An 18,326-nucleotide genomic window follows, 5' to 3' on the forward strand; every position below is an offset into this window, starting at 1 on the left:
GCCTCCCAAAGTGCTGGGATTACAGGCTTGAGCCACCGCGCCCGGCCCAATTTATATCACTCTTAACATGCGTGTATAAAACCAGCTATAGGGTTAAGAGAAAGCAATTTTCAATCCCACGGGTAGACCAGTTGGAGCAAGACTGTCAAACTACTGTCTACATATGGGATTGACTTTAATGAATGGATAAGAATTCTTTTTAGTGGGCACATCAATTATTTCCATGAAAACTGATGCTGGAGAGCATTTGAAAATAAATCTTCCAAGAATCAGTTATATGTTCTCTGAAATAGTATGTACTCAAAAAATGAACTAACACCTTATTTATAGTATAGTCTATGTTACAATTTATTTAAAAGATCAAAGGCAAATGTCTCCCAAACCCTGTCTGGTAATCTTAAACTAGTGGATGAAAAAGCAATAAAATTTACAACTCACTTTTAAAAACTGGTTTTGTATAATTAACGGTTATTTGACAGTTTGATATCCCAGAGTTTATCTTGAAGCATCTGAGGTTAGAGTCACATGTCTAGATAAATAATGAAAAGTTATTGCCAATTTTCCTCTAAAGATGAATAGACTGCTCAGCGACATATTTAAAAAAGATTTTATAACTTGTATTTTATAACTTGACTATGGCTTTTACCTCAGAGCAGTGGATGATCACTAATTAAGTAGCCTAATTTAAAGGAAAAAAAGTTACATTTACCCATATAAGCCCAAATATTTTTACAGGTTTTTTTGGTGGTGGTGGTGTTCTTTTTTGTTTTTTTTTTTTAAGACAAGGTCTTTCTCTGTCACCCAGGCTGGAGCGCAGCGGCATGATCACGGCTCACTGCAGCCTCAACTTCCTGGGCTCAAATGATCCTCCCACATCAGCCTCTCAAGTAGCTGGGACTAAAGGCACATGCCACCATGCCTGGCTAAATTGTTTTTTCTCTCCCGCCCTCCTAAATTTTTTGTATGTTTGTTTGTATTTTTAGTAGAGACAGTTTCACCATGTTTTCCAGGCTGGTCTCAAACTCCTAGGCTCAAGCCATCAGCCTGCCTCCACTTCCCAAAGTACTGGGATTACAGGCATGAGCCACTGCGCCTGACCTACAGATATTTTTATGTAAATTTTCAAAATGTACCTTTGAAGAATATAGAGGCTGATATTATTGCTCCATTTTGCAGAGGGGAGCACTAAATTAATTTCTCCCTTAAAGTTAAGAATCTAATATAAATAATCTAATATGAAAAGTAAGACTATGAAAAGTATAATTATCAAGCAAAGGCCTTCAATTTAAAAAAAAAAGTTCTTAGAATTTAGTTTGCGTAAGGTTTTCCTTTCAAATGAGCCTTTCACATGAATCCTTTTCTTTTCTTTTTTTTTTTTTCCCCCAAGAATCCAATGGAGTGAGGATATTTTGAGCTACTCACATGTGAATTCATTGTTTATTCAAGGGGTGCAGCTTGATTTTTCACAATGATGAGACTTTCATGGTTCCTTCTTTTTTTTTTTTTTTTGAGACGGAGTCTCACTCTGTCGCCCAGGCTGGAGTGCAGTGGTGCAATCTCGGCTCACTGCAACCTCTGGCTCCCAGGTTCAAGTGATTCTCCTGCCTCAGTCTCCTGAGTAGCTGGGATTACAGGCAGGTGCCCCCATGCCTGGCCAATTTTTCATATTTTTAGTAGAGACGGGGTTTCACCATGTTAGCCAGGATGGGAATCCATTTATTTTCTACATTTGAAGTCATATACCATCGAGTTCTTCCTGTGCCCTGATCTCTACTCAAACTTAGTATGCCCACAGCAATTTTCCACCTTTCATCTTTCCTCTGTGTTTGTCAGTACTTTTCCTTGTCATTTTAGCCTCCAGTGACATGGCTGGAAGAGCTGCTTCTCCCATATGTGGAGAAATGCTCTGTCTGGGACCTACCAACTTATAGGGCATAGCTTTGAGAACTCCAGCAAACTACAAGAAGCCTTCAGATCTTGTCTTTCCATTGAGATGGGTTAGATATACTTTATCCCCATTTTACTGATGAGGAAACTGAGTCTCAGAGAAATTCAATGATTTCTTCCCGACAACACAGTACTAGTAATAGTAGCAGGGAAAAGGCCAATTATTCATCTCTCTCCCAGGTGGTGTTCCTTATTCTTTTTCTTCTCCTTAATCAGACCCGGCGCAGCATCTTATTACTGACAACACCTGTTACAGATACAGAAAATCCCTGAAGACATAATTTGGCAGGGCTTTAGTCTTATGGAATCCTAATCCAGTATCTACCCTTAATTCTGGTAGGGATGATACTACTTCCCTCATTATTAAATGTGTGAGTACATTATAAGCAAGGCATTGATATTATGCTTCATTTCAATGAATATTCATAGAATACAATACTTTGGCGACTGTCTTTGTACAATAAAATAGTACAAAAGGAGATAAAGCAACTATGTCATTAGTCATGATTACTCATTATTCATCCTTTCCTAAGTAAACCGTACCTTGCGGCAGAAGAACATCAATCAGCCACTCACTGTGGTCCCTATTGAAAAACACAAAATTCATTTTTGAGCTTCATTGAAATATTCTCCTTCCACATGAATGTTTATAAGCTGCACACTATTGCTGAAAGGCTTTTAATAGAAAGGAAGTATAATTAAGAGCACCATCATAATAAACTCTTAAAATGTCTAATGCATTCCAGCTAAATTATAAATTATAGGCACTTCATCATATTCAGTTATCTTTAAATGATACTTTCCAGATGCTAATTAAGCCAACCAAAATACTGCATGATCTGTACAAAGCTGAGTGTGATTCTGTGAAACAAACAAGCAAAAAGAATCCATATAATTTATATGTCATGTTTGGAAACCACAGTGTTCTTTTACATCTGTTTTTCTCTGTGGCCTTTTTAACAGGGTTACTCCAAAATTGCAGCAGCTGATTTATTAAGTGGAATTGCCTTCTTCTCATGTCACACGGAGAGAAATATTGCAACTTTTCAAAGCTGTAATGTTCCCAATGAAAGTTTGCTATATGTTAAATATCAGAATAATTAACCTTTAAAAATCAGAGAGGCTAGTGAGAAACTTTAGTAATGTAACTAATTTAAGTCCAAATGATTTTTATCTTCTCATTATTGCTCTATTTCTTTTTCTTTAAGAACTCTGATACCTACCCTGCAATCCTCTCGCTGCATTCTTCACAGAGATACAACGGGGGTGGTTTATCACCCAACGCTACTGACAGGGAAGGGTCTATACACATCTGAAACACATAAAAAGACAGAATGAACTCTCCTGTTTCTGGGTATCACATTCCCTAGATTCTTAGCACAAATGCTTCAATAATGACAGATTTTCCAAAAGCAAGGTGGAATAAATATTTTTAGTAAAACCCTTTTTACCAATAAATGTTTCTCCCTGCACTATCTGATGAGTCCACCCTGAGGATTTAAATGTGGCTGCCGTGGTTTTTCATTTCTCCTGTTACCTGCAATTCAAGTAATAAATAGTGTCGAGAAATTCACTCTCATTCCACAAAGAACCAAAATAATCATCTTGTTCAATTGCTGCTCAAATTGGCAGTATATTACTCACTGTAATTCCTTCGTAAAGTGGTAAACAACAGTAGTCTCACATTAGTAAAAGGAAAATATATTATTAAGATTTCAGAATCATAACTGATACCAAAAAATTTTGCTTCTTAAGGTATACCTCATTCAAAAAAGTTGGCATTAAATCTAACATTGAGTGGTTCACTTCTCTTACTCTGGAATCTTAGTTCTGTATCAATCATCCAACTTTTCTTTTTCAAGTGTGGTTTTTTATTTCCTACACGTGACCTATAATTTGTTTGCCCTTGCTGGGACTGGTTGATACAGCTGGGTTTCACTAGCCTAAGCACAGAGATGCAAAGAGTTAATTTCACAGTTGATCATCAGAATATTTCAGTATCTGGATCTTTTAAGTCAAATGAACAAAAAATCTAGATAACTGCATTTTGTACTTCGCATGAGTTTAAATTTCTATAATTTAACAAAGCCATTTTTGAATTCTGTTCCTACCCTCGAAAAAATAATCAACTCACGTGCTAGCTGATTCAGCAGTTAAGATGCCTAATACACAAATTTTTCTGGAACTACACTCTTTTCTTAGTTGTTCTCACAAATTTGAAGGGGGGAATCATCCAAGCTTATAACCCAAACAGTCTGTAATTCAAAGTGAAAACTCAGACATTTCAATGATTGAGGAATCTAGTTAGAATTGCTTAATTTACCATCAACATTTGTATACTATATATTGATGACAAAGGCTCAGAGTGAGAATTTTCCTCATATAAGTTTCATGCTTCCTTAGATGTAATGAGTAACTACTTGGGGCGTGTTAAATCAGAGATTGGCAAACTTTTTTTGTAAATATTTTAGGCTTTGTGGGCCACAGTCTCTGTCACAACTACTCAATTCTGCTGTTGGAGCATGAAAGTAGCCATAGACAATATGTAAGAAAATTAACATAGCTGTGTTCTAACAAAACTTTATTTACAAAAACTGGCAGCAGGCCAGATTTAGGTCTGAGCCATCGTTTGCCAGAACCTGCCTTAGATAATTATCTGGGCTCCAAAGTATTTCATAAAGTGGACTTCAAGTAGAACCAAGTAAAACCAAAAGCAGAGTATGATATAAACTTTAAGTTCCAACATATTTTCATATTTAATTCTATTACAACTCTTGACTTTTGCATAAAAAGTAATTTTTGCAGCCTATTACAAAGATAATATTTTTCTATTTGGTAAATCATTCTTGCTTAGCATTACAGCTCACTATCACAGAGATATTAGGCTTTTGGTGAGGATTAATCAATTTTCCCCAAATCTTTCCCATGTCCCTATGTGGAGCTCCTCTTAAGTATTATATAAGTTATTCTACCCTCTTTTTTAGTGAGTCATTGATACCTCTCCCAGGTAAAGATACTTTTTCATTCCACTCAAAAGGAGAAGCTCCTGGGATGCTAAAACTGTAAATAATCATTAGAGATTAGCTAGTCAACATCTGACTTCTTAAATAACTTACTTAACATGACCCATCAGATCTGTAGTTGGTCTAGTGAGTTTTGTTCTACTCTGAACAGGTTGGTTTACATCCACACTAATGTGTTCATATCTGTGTGTCACATTAATAAGTGGGGTTTTTTTTGTTTATAAATATGACATATGCCCAATGTAGAGGCTTTGGAAAACCGAGAAAGGGAAACAAGAAAATTCAGTTAACACATTAACCCTCTATCTTGATGCGATCCATAGTAACATTCTGATAAGTATTACTGATTGTTTTTCACTATGAATATATGTAACTTTTAAACTTTTTTAAACTTTTAAACATCATACTATAAAATTTCCTAACTTTATGCTTAACATTATTTTGTAAGCATTTGGATGTTGGATACCCTTGATTTGTATGTCATGTGGTGATGATGTAGATTGGGCGTACTCACGTTGTAAAGGAAGAGCAGTACTGAGCCAGACCTGTTGTAGTGCAAAAATGGCCCCAGCACAGGAAGACTTAACAAGAATGCTATCTTTCTGCAAAGTGTAGAATGAAAATAGAAAAGGAGGGTCTTTAAGGAAACTGGAGTTCAGAAAGTAAGATTGGGGGGATACAAAAATGTCTTGGAACTAGAAAGAGGTGGTGTTGGCAAACATTGTAAATACACTAAATGCCACTGAATTATTCACTTTAAAATAGTTCATTATATATTATGTGAATTTCGCCTCTATTTTTATAAAATGACAGAAAGTGGATGGTTTGACCTATCCTGGCTGACTCACTTCAGGGAGAAAAGTGAGGCCAACCCAGTGGAATGGACTGGGCTGTTTGCCTAGAAAAGAAGGAGAAAATCTAATTCATGATGCTTTCAGTGAGTAGGAGGCCAGAAAGCATTACTAACCAGGATATCAGAGGACTCCTGAGAATGCAGTCTGACATAAAGTCAAGGAAAAATAACTGCAGAAACCAGACAGAAAGGATCCCCTTCCTGTTGATGTCTGGGTGACCCAAAAGAAGGAGCTATAACTTAGGCAGAAGGAAGAAAAGAAGGATAAGAAGAAGGAAACATGAAAGTCTCATCATTGTGAAAAATCGAGCTGAACTCTATGAATAAACTATGAATTCACATGTGAGTAGCTCAAAATATCCTCCAAAGAAGAGCACCTCTGAACCCCAAGTGTCTATTGAAGGTCAACAGTGGGGTGCATACTATAGAATGGGAGAGGCCTACACTTCCATTGTGTGGGTTATCATTACCTGCTTTTTTTGGGAGGGGCAGAGGGTGACAGAGTCTCACTCTGTTGCCCAGGCTGGAGTACAGTGGCGTGATCATGGCTCACTGCAACCTCCACCTCCCCGGTTCAAGCAATTCCCCTCCCTCAGTCTCCCAAGTAGCTGGGATTACAGGCGCACACCACCACACCTGGCTACTTTTTATTGTACTTTTAGTACAGATGGGATTTCACCATGTTGGCCAGACTGGGCTTGAACTCCTGACCTCAGGCAATCTGCCCGCCTCGGCCTCCAAAAGTGCTGGGATTACAGGCTTGAGCCACCACGCCCAGCCAATTACCTGCTCTTAGTATCAATCCATTCAATTTGCCTTCAACAAAAGCAGAGATTAAAAATAATAATACAAGGCCATCCTTTGTTAGTATAATGTATCTAGATGACAATGTTATTGTTGGCACTCCTCTGCCAGTTTTGGTTCATGAAACACATTCTTGGTTTCTTTTATTTTTATTGGATCTCATTTCACCTTTCCTACTTTGTTTCTATAAAGTGATGGCATTAGCTTTCTATTAGTATTTGGTTTTCTACAGGCTTTCTATAAAACAAAAGAAGCAAACCCACAAGACACCTGGTTCTCCAAAGTAACTGTGAACGCTGATAACTTCAGGTTACTCCTACCCCGAATAATATAAAAATTATACCTTGCAAATCCAGACACAGGTCCATCCAGCCAAATACTTTGTATCCAATAAATATATCATAAATAATTTTGTTAAAAGGTATGACTATTTTTCTTCACATTCAACTTTCAAGATTCAAGGTTATAATAGGACAGAACCAATTTGGTGTGGTAGAAGGACAATAAGGTTAGGAGTCCAGGTACCTGGCCCTGTCTCCAGTTCTGATGCTAACTGGCAACCTCAGGAAAATGACTTGACTCTGTAAACCACTGTTTCCTTACCTTTAATGTAACTTTCCATGTCTATGCTGTCCAGATACCTTTCAGTCATTTCAGTTAAGTCATATTTGTAATATAAGCTAAAACTGAACGATTTTATCTTTTTGTCCTACTGCTCCTGAATTTGCATAAGCACTCATGATTTGTAGCATACACATGAAAACAGAGAGAAAATACATTTCCCTGAGTTCATTAGCTGAAATAGAAACCAGTTAAGGACACGTAAGCATTTTACTAGGATCCTTCTGATAGATAATTAGCTCAGTGCTACATAGCACTTGGCTATGAATGCATAGCCAAAACTGCAGACAACGCCATTCATTGCTCTCTCTTGACCAGTCTGCCAAAGTACAATCAGATTGAATGTGGAGGTATTGGAATTACTACACAGCACACATCTCTGCTTTACAGAGAAGGATACAATCTAGTCCACTTCATTCAGCAATTTGACCACTGACAATACAGTATGGCACCAGGTCTAATAAAACAGTACCTTCACAGCTGGTTTGTTAATTGCATTGTGGCATTCAATGTGCTGGCAGTGGATGGGATTCCAAGCTGTAAAGTAAAGCACAACTGATGAATACTTCTCAGTGAAATTATTCATGCCCTAGTAAAAACAGATAGTTTACTATTTTCTTTTTTCTAAATAGAACCATCATCAGAAAGCTTCCTAGCAGAATCACCTTTTTAATCTATAAAAAATTTAAAAGACAAGCAAAGATACACAATTCTGTCCATTTTCCTAGGATAAGAGATAAGCCAATATAAGATGGCATGTACAGTACCACAATGGTATGCCACTAATAAGTTTTCAAAGGTTTTTACAACCATGATTTCACTTGATCCTCCAACAACTTGTAGGGTAGGTACAGCAGATTATTAATCTCATTTCATATAAGAATAAATTAAGTTAGCCAGGTTAAGTAGTTTGATATGGTCACAGAGTTAGCGAATGATAAGCTAGGACTAGAACCTATATCTCTTGGTGCTTGACATTCTGCTCTTTCCATGAGAGTATATTATGCTAAACATCCTAGATTGTTGGCACCAGGAAGCATTTTAAATTGGTAACAACTGACATGAATAGTAAGGCATCCTCTACCATTCCATTTCCTATGCCATTCCCATCAAACATGGAGACTGGAAAGATGAGTTTCTTGCCCAAGTGAAATGCATCTCTCTCTTACACGTGGCCCACCTACTAAACCTCTGCTAGTCTGCTAATACCCAATTAAACTTCTGCTAGTCTGCTAATACCCAGCTCCTAAGCTCAGTACACACACAGAATGAGGAAAAGAACCAAGTTACCTGTAATAAGTCAGATTAAGAATCACAACCAGTAGTTACCATCTGGATGATTCTGTAGCCCAAAACACTTAGCTGACAATATTCCATCATTAAAAACATGTAAGGAGTTTATATGCTTGAAAGTAGGACATTTTTCTAAAGTGCCAAAGTGCCACATTTTAAACTCACAGGACTATGTTGGCCTAATCTTAATACGTGGGAATTTGCAGATGAGAAGATACTCTTACTTAGTGACATATTCAATTATAATTCAAAAATATGTATTATTAATGATCCAAGCTAATTTATGTTCCAAACATTTTAGAAAATTTTCTACCTAGGAGCATCCTAGCTTCAAACTTTCTATATCATTGTTAGACCATGTATAAGATTATGTGTCTAGTTGGGGATTCAGGGAAATATAGTTACCAGAACCAATGAATTTTAAAATATACAAGAGGTGTAGTTATTTGAAAAGAAGACAAGAAATACAGACCAGAGACCACTACTATAATAAGATAGTATCATTTTGATCATAGTTTTAGAGAGTAACAAAGAAGAAATTAATGAGTACATGAACAGATTGATGAAGAAATAATTTGGGTATAGGCGCTTCATAACTATGAGATTAGTTTCCCATATATGGTAAAGTCAGGTTGAATATAAAGAGTTGCAGCAAGTTTTCTTGTACAATTAGAGAAACATAGAAGAAAAGGCTCCCTTTAACCAGTACATGAATTGCAAAAACATGGAACATGTGCTGCATTCTTCTGATCCCAAACTCATGACAGACATCACTAATCCATTACAGCATTCCTTCCTGTTGAGTCCAGAACTGGCCTTAGGATCCTTCTTATCACTGTGCTCCAACAAGTCACAACCAATCAAAACAAAATTGGCACACAAGATAAAATCTGCTAACCATCTCCAAATCAGTGTATTATGAGAATGTTTGCAGATTGCTTTACAGAAGTTCATGACACTTATGGGCAGAATTAATATTCAAAACATATAACAACTGCTATGGCACAGGCAAAACAAATTGAAGTGTGCACCAGCCACAGTACTTAGGGCTCTAAAGACTTCTATTCTGCCAGAAATAAATGCTTTTTTGTGAATAATGGAGATATCCAGGAGGAGATCTGCTTTAATTTTGCATTCTATTTTTACTGAGTGTTGCTGTGTTAAGAACAGGTTGTAGGATAATGAATTTAAGTTCATAAAAGCCACATTGGATTTAAGCTTACTAGAACAATGATCTTAAGTTTTGCTATGTATCAAAAATCAGTTGTCAAGATTTTAAAAATATAATGTCTGGAACCCATGTTAGATATTCTGAATCAACATGTTTGAGGATAGAACACAGGTATTTCTAATTGGGAAAAGCACTACAATTTATTTTGATATAAGAACAATCAGCATACCTTATCTTGTGGGAAATATAGTCATAATAGATCACCATTCAAAAATAATAACAAAAAACATAGCATAAAAATACAGCAGACAAGAATTATCCTTTCAACTATGATACAAAAATTGGCATTAGATCTGCCTTCCCACCATAAACAACTAGAAAACTAAAAAATACATATTTGAAACACTATTTTCAGAAACTGGACTCCAAGTAGTGCAGGACAGTGATCCTTGAGAGAAGAGAATACAGTGAGCCCCACAATCACCCTGGCTTTCTTCCTGATAGTAATTTCCAGACCTTGACCCTAGAAGGGGAAAGATAAGCAGAGTAATAAGGTCTTTTTTTAGTTAAGGGGACAAAAACTGGAGTTTAATGAGGCCAGGTGGCTGAAATTTGCTGAATAGAGTAGGAAGGAAGAGGGAACTATGCAAAGAAAGAGATCCAGAAATCTAAATAGGAGTCCTTTTGAGTCTTTGGCTTTACACTACGTAAAATGTATGTAAGGTAAAACTCCATGAGGCTGGATGGAGAAAACTGTGAGGGTTCTGTAAGCTAAACAATTCCTAGAGCTTGTACAGGGCTTGTACAAGATATACAAGGTCCAACCAGTCAGAGTAGAGGGAAATCACTAAATACTTGGAGCAATCATAGAAACTTTAGGAGGGTCGCATCTTAGTAATAGGGCTAAACTAATATTAGAGGAAAAAGTTATTCTGGGCTCACTCTAACAAAACTTAAGAATAACCCTTGAAATGGTCAGACTAATCCACAAGTAATTTGATTGCCAAAACAAACTTCAACATACTATAATGGAAGACAACAAAATTCAGATACTCAATAATGCAACAATCATGAAATCCAGCATCCAGTCAAAATTATTTGATATTTGAAAAGGAGGCAAAATGTCACTCATAACCAGGGGGAAAACAGATCAGCAGAAACAAACCCGGAAATTGCAGAGATGAAGTATTTGGCAAAGAAGAACTTTAAAATAGTTATCATAAACTTAGGCAAAGGAAAGCAAGAAGATAGGCATAATGAGAATAGAGATGGGAGACATAATTTAAAAATTAAATGTGACTTTAAAAATCAGAAATACAACTTGAAAAACTCACCAAATGGGCTTAATAGAAGAAGACACAATGCAGAAGAAAAGATCAGTGAATTAGGAGACATAGCAAAACTACCCAAACTGAAATACTGGAAGAAAAATAGAGATTCAGTGAACTGTGGGAAAATTTCAGGCAGTTTTACCTTACATACATTTTACTTACTATAAAGACAAATTTTTATGATTGCTTCAAGTATTTGCTCCAAGTCCATGAGATTTAAAGCACAAAAGAAACAAAAGGGGAAAATATTTGAAGAGGCAATGGCTAAAAATTTTCAAGTCTGATGAAAACAACCCACAAATTCAAGAAGCTCAATGAATCCCAGGCAAGACAAAAGCAAACAAAATCACACCAAAGTTCATTATAAACAAATTGACGAAAACCAATAAGGAGAAAATCTTAAAAGCAGCCAGAAGGGAAAAAAAGACACATTACTTACAGGAGAACAAAGATAAGAATGATCGCTGATTTCTTGTCAGAAACAATGCAAGCCAGAAGACAATGGAACGACATCTTTAACAGGCTGAAAGAAAAAAACTGTCAACCTAGACTTCTATACCCAGTGAAAATATCCTTCAAAAATGAGAATGAAATAAAGACTATTTGAAGACAAACACAAAATAAGAGAATTCATTTCCAGCTGAGCTCCACTGCAAGAAATGTTAAAGGAAGTTTTTCGGGCTAAAGGAAAATGATACCAGATAGTAGCTCAAATTTACACAAAGGCATAAAGAGTGTTGGACATGGTAAGTATGCTGAATAACTACAGTAGTCTTTTTTACTCACATTAATATGTTGTTAAAAGATGGTTGATTATTTAAAACAAAAAACAATAATAATGAATAGAGGCTAATAATATATATAGAAGTAAGATGTTCGGTAACAATAACAAAAAAAATGGGGGTAAAATTAAAATACAAAAAGGTCTTATATTACATGTAAACTGGTATAATTTGAGGTAGATTGTGAAGTTAAAAGTGCATATTATAAACCCAAGAGCAATTTTTTAAAGGTGGTATATCTAACAATACAATACAGAAATAAAATATAACACTAAAAATAATTCCAAAAAGGCAAGATATCAAAAAGAAAAAAAAAGGAACAGATGGGACAAATATAAAACAATTGTAACATGAGAGGCTTCAGTCATACAAGTGTACCATGATGGGACAAATATAAAACAATTGTAAAATGAGAGGCTTCAGTCATACAAGTGTACCATGATAGGCTTCAATTCATACCAGAAATTACATTAAATGCCAATGGTCTAAACAATAATTTTATTAATGTAAGTGGTCTAAAAGGCAAAGATTGTCAAATAGGATTTAAGTTTTTTAAAACCCGTGACCCAATTATATGCTGCTTGTGAAAAACATACCTAAAATATAAAGACTCAGATAAGCAAGGAGTAAACAGAAAAAGTTATACCATGCAATTATGGCATAATTGTTATACCGTAATTGAAATTAAAAGAAAGCCGGAGTGTCTATATTAATATCAGAGAAATAGATTTCAGAACAAAGAATATTACCAGAAAAACCAAGGCAATTTCACAATGATGAAAGAGTCAATTAACCCAGAAAACATAAAAACCATAAATATTTGTACCCTTAGTAAGTTGAGCGAGTTAAAAGAGGCATAACTGAAGTTATAAATTTCCATAATCCTCTCTCAGTAACTGATAAAACAAGCAGACAGAAAATCAGCAAATATATAAGACTTGAAAATATTCTCAAACAAATTAACCTAATTTATAATGCTAGAAATCTCCACTCAACCACTGTGCAATACACATTGTTTTAAAGTACACATGCAACATTTATCAAGATAGGTATTCTGGTCCATAAAATAAGGCTCAAAAATTTAGACGGAGCTACATCATACAGTATATTCTCTAGCCACAGTGGAATTAAACTAGAAACCAATAAAACAAAAGTATCTGAAAAAATATAAATATTTGCACATTAAAAAGCATACTCCTAAGCAATCCATGAATGAAAGAAGAAACTTTAGAAAATATCCTGTATTGAAATACAATAAAAGCATAACATACATAATGAATTTCTGGGAAGCAACTAAAGCAATGATTAAATGGAAATTTATAGCTAAAAATTATTATATAAGAAAATATAAAAGATCTGAAATAAAAGGTTTATGCATCTACCTTAAGAACAGAGAAAAAGAACAAAACTCAGTAGGAAGAAGAAAACAATATAGAAACAGAAATCAATGAAATTGAAATCAGAACATCAATACGTAAAATCAATAAAATCAAAAACTGGTTCTTTGAAACGTCCCAAAAAATTGATAAGCCCCAGCATCCTGATGGACAAAAAAAAATTGAAAATTCATGAATCACCAATATCAGGAATGAAAGGTAGAACATTACTACAGATCCTACAGACAAGCTAATAAATTTGAAAACTTGGATGAGATGCTCACATTCCTCAAAAGACACAAATTAAAACTACAACTCAATAAAAGTAAAAAAAAAAAACAAAACCCATAGCTATTAAAATTACATTCACAACATAAAACATTTCCCTCAAAGAATCCCCAAGTCCACATGGCCTCACCAGTAAATTTGATTAATCATTGAAAGAATAAATAATACAAATCTTACATAAACTCTTTCAGATATTAGAAGAGAAAAAAACATTTGCCAACTCATTTTATGAGGTCAGTATTACTCTGTAAATGGAACCAGATGAAGATGATTTAATTATTTAATCATAATTAAATAAAACTAGAACAATATGTCTCATAAATGTAGGAGCCGGAACACTTAACTTAGAAAATTAAATCTAGCTACAGCATGACAAGATGAGTTCATCCCAAGAATGCAAGATTGGTTTAACATTGCCAAGAAAATCAATGTAATTTACCATATTAACAGAATGAAGGGAAGAAATCATATAATCATCTCAATAGAAAGAGATAATGCATTTGACTAAAATTGACATTCATGATTAAAACTGAGCAAACTAAGAACAGAGAATACTTTCCTCCATCCAGTAAAAAAAAAAAAAAAAATTGAAAAACCTACAGTTAACGTAATAATTTAATGGTGAAAGCCCAGATAGTCTCCCCAAAGATTGGGAGAAAGAACAACGACTTCCACTGTCAGCACTTCTATTAAAGTGGAGTTATAAAGCAGTGCAAAAAAAGAGAAGCATAGAAAGGAAAAGAGGGAGAAAAGAAACAAGGGGAAGAGAGAGAGAAAAGGAAAAGAGGAGAAAAAGAAAGAAAGAGAAAGGAAGGAAGGAAAGAAGGAAGGGAGGGATGGAGAGAGGGAGAGAGGGAAGGAGGGAAGGAAATAAGGAAGAAAGGAAAGAAGGAAGGAAAAAGAAAGGCACACAAATTAGAAAGAAAAGAAAAAATAAAAATATTTGCAGAGAGCATAATCAGGTATACAGAAAATCTTAAGAAACTTACAAAAAGCCACAAAAACTAATAAGTGAATTTAGCAAGGTTGCAGGGTGATCGTAGAGTACCAATAAACAAGTAGAATATTAAAAATTTTAAACACTATTTATAATAGCATATAAAATCATAAAACATTTAGAAGCACCTTTAACAAAATATAAGATCTGTACACTAAAAACTAGCAAATATTTCTGAAAGAAATTAAAGAAGACCTAAATAAATGGATGAATATAACATGTTCATGGATGAGAAGACTCAATATTGTTAAGATATCAATTCTTCCCAAATTAAACTATATAGTCAATGTAATCTCATTCAAAAATCCAAGCAGAGGTCAGGTGCAATGGCTCACACCTGTAATCTGAACATTTTGGGAGGCTGAGGTGAGCAGTTCACCCTGAGGTCAGGAGTTTGAGACCAGCCTGGCTAATATGGTGAAACCCCATCTCTACTAAAAATACAAAAATTAGCCAGGCATGGTCGCACGTGCCTGTAATCCCAGCCTCTCAGGAGGCTGAGGCAGGAGAATCAGTTGAACCGGAGAGGCAGAGGTTGCAGTGAGCTGAGATCACACCACTGCACTCCAGCCTGGTCAACAGAGTAAGACTCCATCCTCACCCCCACCCTCCCCCAAAAAAAATCCGAAGAGATTGTTTTGTAGAAATTACAAACTGATAGTAAAATTTATATGAAAATGCAATGGTACTAAAATAGCCCAAAAAGTCTTTAAAAGAACAAATCTGGAGTATATACACTACATAATTTTATGTATTAAAATAGCCTATAAAATTTTTAAAAGAGCAAATCTAGAGGATTTATGCTACATGATTCTAAAATACACTGTAAAGCTACAGTAATCAAGATTATGTGATATTGGTGTAATAGACAATGAAACAAAACAGAGTTTAGAAATAGACACATACATATATGGTTAATTACTATTCAACAAAAGGGTCAAGGTAATTCAATATGGAAAAGATACTCTTTTCAACAAATTGAACCGAAACAGCTGGATATCCTTAAAGGAAAAAGAAATCCAACCCTTACCTCTAACTATATAAAAAAATTGATTCCAAATAGATCATATACTTAGATGTAAAATCTTAAACTATGTAACTTCTAGAAGCATAGAATTTCTTTCCAACCTTAGGAGAGACCAAAAAAGGACCACAAAAGAAAAAAAATGATAACTTTCAATTAATGTATGAAAATTGAAAACTCCTTCTCTTTGAAACACCTAAACAGGGAAGCCCCTGAATGAGAGAGCATATTCACATTATGTTGACAAAAGTCTTATATTTTGAACATACAATATAAGAAGATAATAAAATCAGCACCCCAATTTTAAAATGAGCAAAAACTTCATTGGTAACTTCACATACACATACAAAGGGTAAGCAAACCTGAGAAGGTAAGAATACAGAGGGAAAGATAAATATATGAAAACAGTGGTTATGGTAGACACAGAGCACAAAACATGAAAATCTGACCTAAGAATCACACCCTTTCACCAGAAGCAAAATTAAGTTCTCTCTGAAGGAATATATCATAGTAGGTCTCAAATTAGCTTTATAGTTTTTATATCTATTGTCTTGAACACAATTTAAAAAAACCACAAAACAAGAAGACAAGAAAACAAAAGAAACAACAGACAAAAGAATCAGAATCTCTAGAGATCCAGAACACTGAGTCATCAGAAACAGATTTTAAAATAACTATGCTTAATATGCTCTATAAAGTAGAAGATAAGTAAAAGAATGTCATCAAAGAACTGGAAATACACACACACATACACACACACACATACTCACATGTAATATGGACCAAATGGAAATTCCAGAAGTGAAAAATGTAATGGGGGGAAGAATTTGGGGAATGTGGGTCAAAGGATACAAAACTTTAGAAAGAAAAGATACACAATAACCAAAATTAAAAACATAATTAGGGCCGGGCGTGGTGGCTCAAGCCTGTAATCCCAGCACTTTGGGAGGCCGAGACGGGTGGATCACGAGGTCAGGAGTTCGAGACCATCCTGGCTAACACGGTGAAACCCCGTCTCTACTAAAAAATACAAAAAACTAGCCGGGCGAGGTGGCGGGCGCCTGTAGTCCCAGCTACCCAGGAGGCTGAGGCAGGAGAATGGCGTAAAACTGGGAGGCGGAGCTTGCAGTGAGCTGAGATGCGCCACTGCACTCCAGCCTGGGCAACAGAGCGAGACTCTGTCTCAAAAAAAGAAAAAAAAAAACATAATTAGAAGGCTAAAGAATTTGAGAACAGGAAGACATGTCAGAAAAAGATTCAGCATGAAGCACAGAAAGATGAAATGGTGGGGGATGGGGAATACAAAAAAAATATGCATAAAAGGATACATGAGAGAAAGGTCTAACATAAATGCCATTAGAATTCAAGAAAGAGGGATAAGAATGTGTCAGAAGCCACTTTTGAAGAGATAAGGAAATTTCCAGTTACAACCATAATAAAAAGCTGGTATTGAACTTATCTTTCCACTGGACAAAGTGTATGAAGCAACTGGTTTCAGACACTGGGCACAGATACACCACTGGGCTGCTCTCCTTTTTAAAAAGTAAAGCATACAAGTTAATTTCTACATTCACCTTGACTTTCTGCCTGGTGATATTTCCAAACTGTGGCATAGAATAACGGAACTCGATAAGAAATCAGCATTTTTGGTGGGTAGAAGAAACAGATTTTCAGTGGGTAGAGAAATCAAAATAAAGAAATGCTAAGGCGGATGGAATTTGTGAGTAAAGGTAGAGAACAGAGGAGAGCTACCGAGAAGAGGTATCACAGATCAGTGGAAGGGCGTCCCTCAGGTCCTTGGCCTACATGTGCTCAGAACAAACTTCCGCAAGGACTAGCAGGGAACTCTGCTCAATGGTTGAAAGCAGAACAGAGATTTTGGAGGTCACACAGGGCTAGGAACATGTTGTATTTCCAGTGTAGCCAAAGCAAAGAACTTCAGTGAACACACCAGAAATTCAGGAGACAATAGGTTGTAACAGATAGGTCATGCCTTAGGAATGAAGACCATGCTCTAGGCCTAAGTTTAAAAATTTCTGGACATAGAGTTGTTCATAGTAATCCTTCACTATCCTTTTAATGTCCATGAGATCAGGAAATAATAATATCTATTTCCTTTCTGGTATTAGAAATGTGTGTCTAATGTCTTTTCCTCTTTTTCCTTGGAGGGAGGGTGGCGGGGGGGGAAACAAAAAACAAAAAAATGTACAAGTAAAATTTGTTTTCAGAGATCAAGAAGGCTACAAAATCTGAAAATTTAAAATAAAAATAAATAAGTAAAGCGAAGCCTTGATGCAAGAAGGTGATCCACCAGTAACTTCATACCAGCAAATATGAAATACAAAATTCAATGCTTTTTAGAGTAAATAAAATAGTTCAGAGTCTCTACAACATATTCTTTACAATGCCCATCATACAATAAAAAATTTACAAGACATGTGAAAGGACTAGAAAATGTGATCCATAATCAAGAGGAAAAGAGTGAAAAGAAGCAAATGACCTAGACTCATTTCAAATTAAAAATAAGAATTTTAAAATAAGTAGTTCAAATATGTTAAAGAATATACAGAAATAGATCATTCAGATGAAAATTCCCAGAGAGAGATGAAAACTGTAAAAAATAGCTAAAAGAAAATTCTAGACCTAAAAATATAATCAGAAAAGATAGCATATATAAAATTACTAACTCATTGGATGGACTTTTAAAAAATATTGAACACAGCAGAAGAAAGGATCAGTGAACTTGAAAAATTAATACAAATCCAAACTAATGCACAGGTAAACATTTTTTAAAAATGGAGTATTTGATACCTCTG

General features: G+C 35.3%; 1 protein-coding gene across 2 annotated transcripts in view; it reads right to left on the bottom strand.

The window, feature by feature from the left end:
* The window catches only part of UNC79 (unc-79 homolog (C. elegans)), a 357,370-nt gene that overhangs the window by 164,142 nt on the left and 174,902 nt on the right, over positions 1-18,326 (bottom strand). For both annotated transcript variants that reach the window (XM_011951565.1, XM_011951564.1), the window contains exons 8-10: positions 7,721-7,785; positions 3,171-3,259; positions 2,491-2,531 (exon numbers count right to left, since the gene is read on the bottom strand). In XM_011951565.1, the coding sequence (XP_011806955.1) occupies positions 2,491-2,531; positions 3,171-3,259; positions 7,721-7,785 (195 nt within the window). The remainder of the gene's footprint in view (positions 1-2,490; positions 2,532-3,170; positions 3,260-7,720; positions 7,786-18,326) is intronic.

The sequence above is a fragment of the Colobus angolensis genome, unplaced genomic scaffold (genome assembly GCF_000951035.1).
Source record: "Colobus angolensis palliatus isolate OR3802 unplaced genomic scaffold, Cang.pa_1.0 Scaffold32, whole genome shotgun sequence".
NCBI lineage: Eukaryota > Metazoa > Chordata > Mammalia > Primates > Cercopithecidae > Colobus > Colobus angolensis.